Raw genomic sequence first — 1,904 nt, 5'->3', positions numbered from 1 at the left:
TCTCATCTCTGTGGAGACAGAAGGAGCTTCAAGAGCTGGGAGAGATCCGAATCATCCAGCTAGGCTTTGACTTGGATGCTCATGGGATTGTCTTCACGGAAGACTACAGGACCCGGGTCTGTGAGAGAGGAGGGAGGGGAGGGGGTGGGGAGTACACCAGTGTGGTTGTCTCGGGAGGGAAGCTGGGCATAGAAACAACTGACATTATGTCTAACCCACATCTCATAGAGGGCACAGAGCTCTGGTAATTAGTGAGATGGGGAGGAAGGAAGGAAGGAAGGAAGTGTGGGGGAGGGAAGAAGGAAGCAGGGAAAGGAGGGAAGTGGAAGGACCCAGGAGAAGGGAGTCAGAGATAGAGAGCCATGGTGGGGGGGGTGGGCTCATGCTGGCTACCTACATCAACTCTGGTTCTAGGTCCTCAAGGCCTGTGATGGCCGACCATGTGCTGGGGCGGTGCAGAAGTTCCTGGCCTCAGTGCTCCCAGCCTGTGGGGACCTCAGTTTCCAGCAGGATCAGATGACACAGACTTACGGCTTCAGGGACCCGGAGATCACGTGAGATGTGGTGGGGTCAGTAAAAGTTCACAGGGTCCCCTGTAAAGTACTAGGCAAGGTCTCAGTACAGNAGGGTACCACACCTGNGTCAGGCCTCCTGCTTTCTAACTTGCTGGTATGTGAACTCACTGACCTCCCCTGGGAAGTAGCAGGGACTGAGTGGGGAGAGTTCATAGGTCATGGTGAGCCCAGAGATGAAGCTCACTCCTCAGGCACATTTCAGAGCCTTTGCTCAGGGAGGGCTTCCCAAGGACACTGTTTTATGAACAAGCAGTCTCCACCAAGAGGCCTGGGGAGCTGGCTTGCTTGGGAAAGTCCATGCTGTGTGAGCATGGGGGCCTGAGCGAGCTGCAGTTCTGGCACCCCCCATAAGCTGAACACAGTGAGGTGCCTGGGACCCCAGTTCTGGAAGTCAGGAGAGAGGCTAGTGAAGTGCACCCAAGCCAATGAGCTCCAGGTTCAGTGAGAGTTGCTGTCACAAAAAATAAGGTCCAGCTAAGCGTGATGTTGCACACCTTTAATCACAGCACTCGGGAGGCAGAGGCAGGTGGATCTCAAAGTTTGAGGTCAGGCTGGTCTACAGAGCAAGGTCCAGGTCAGCCAGGGCTACACAGAGAAACCCTGCCTCAAAAAATAAAAGGGAAATAAATATCCCAATGTTTAAGAGCAATGGCTGTTCTTCTAGAGGACCCAAGCTTAATTTCTAGCACCCACAAAATGGCCCTCAATAGTCTATAACTCCAGTTTCAGAGGACCTAGTATCCTCTCTGGTCACCACAGATACTGCATGCATGTGATAAACATGTAGTCAAAGCACAAATCCACATAAAAAATGTCTTTTTAGAAGTCAACAGTTATTGCACATACTTAATGTAAACCTGTAGCCTCTACATGCTTGTGTGCCTGCCCAGACAGTCTATGACACGCACACACCCACTCCCTTCCCCACACCCAGACAGCAGTGGTGGACCCAACAGGGTAAGTGGGTCCCTGCTTGGGTTGCCTGTGTTTCTGGAAGCTCAATGTCCACGCATCAGCAGTTGGGGAAGGGAGGGTTCTCAGCCCAGGCTGCATCATCATGGCCTCCTACCACCTGCAGGCACCTGGTGAACGCTGGGTTCCTCACTGTCCGAGATGATGAAAGCTGGTGGCTGGCTGTGCCTGGAGCTGGAAGATTCATCAAGTGCTTTGTTAAAGGTATGGCGCCTGAGGAGCAACACCCTTGGGGGGTCTTTAGGTCTCCAAATTTGACTCACTTCTTCCTTTTCCTGGACCTTCTCCTCCAGGGCGCCAGGCTGTACTGAGCATGGTGCGGAAGGCCAAGTACCGGGAGCTTGCCCTGTCAGAGCT

At 53.2% G+C, this 1,904-nt stretch overlaps 1 protein-coding gene across 1 annotated transcript in view; it reads left to right on the top strand.

Annotated features, from left to right (window-relative positions):
* Nucleotides 1-1,902, top strand: part of Stk19 (serine/threonine kinase 19) — a gene marked incomplete at its 3' end in the record, with an annotated part of 28,022 nt that extends 26,120 nt beyond the window's left edge. Inside the window, exons 3-6 of the mRNA XM_021149598.2 lie at nt 21-116; nt 415-554; nt 1,654-1,751; nt 1,841-1,902. Coding sequence (XP_021005257.1) covers nt 21-116; nt 415-554; nt 1,654-1,751; nt 1,841-1,902 — 396 coding nt within the window. The remainder of the gene's footprint in view (nt 1-20; nt 117-414; nt 555-1,653; nt 1,752-1,840) is intronic.
* Between the last annotated feature and the right edge of the window lie 2 nt (nt 1,903-1,904).

This window comes from Mus caroli, chromosome 17 (assembly GCF_900094665.2).
Source record: "Mus caroli chromosome 17, CAROLI_EIJ_v1.1, whole genome shotgun sequence".
NCBI classification, from domain to species: Eukaryota; Metazoa; Chordata; class Mammalia; order Rodentia; family Muridae; genus Mus; species Mus caroli.
The sequence above is the reverse complement of the archived record's forward strand: the minus strand, read 5'-3'. Positions and strand labels throughout refer to the sequence as shown.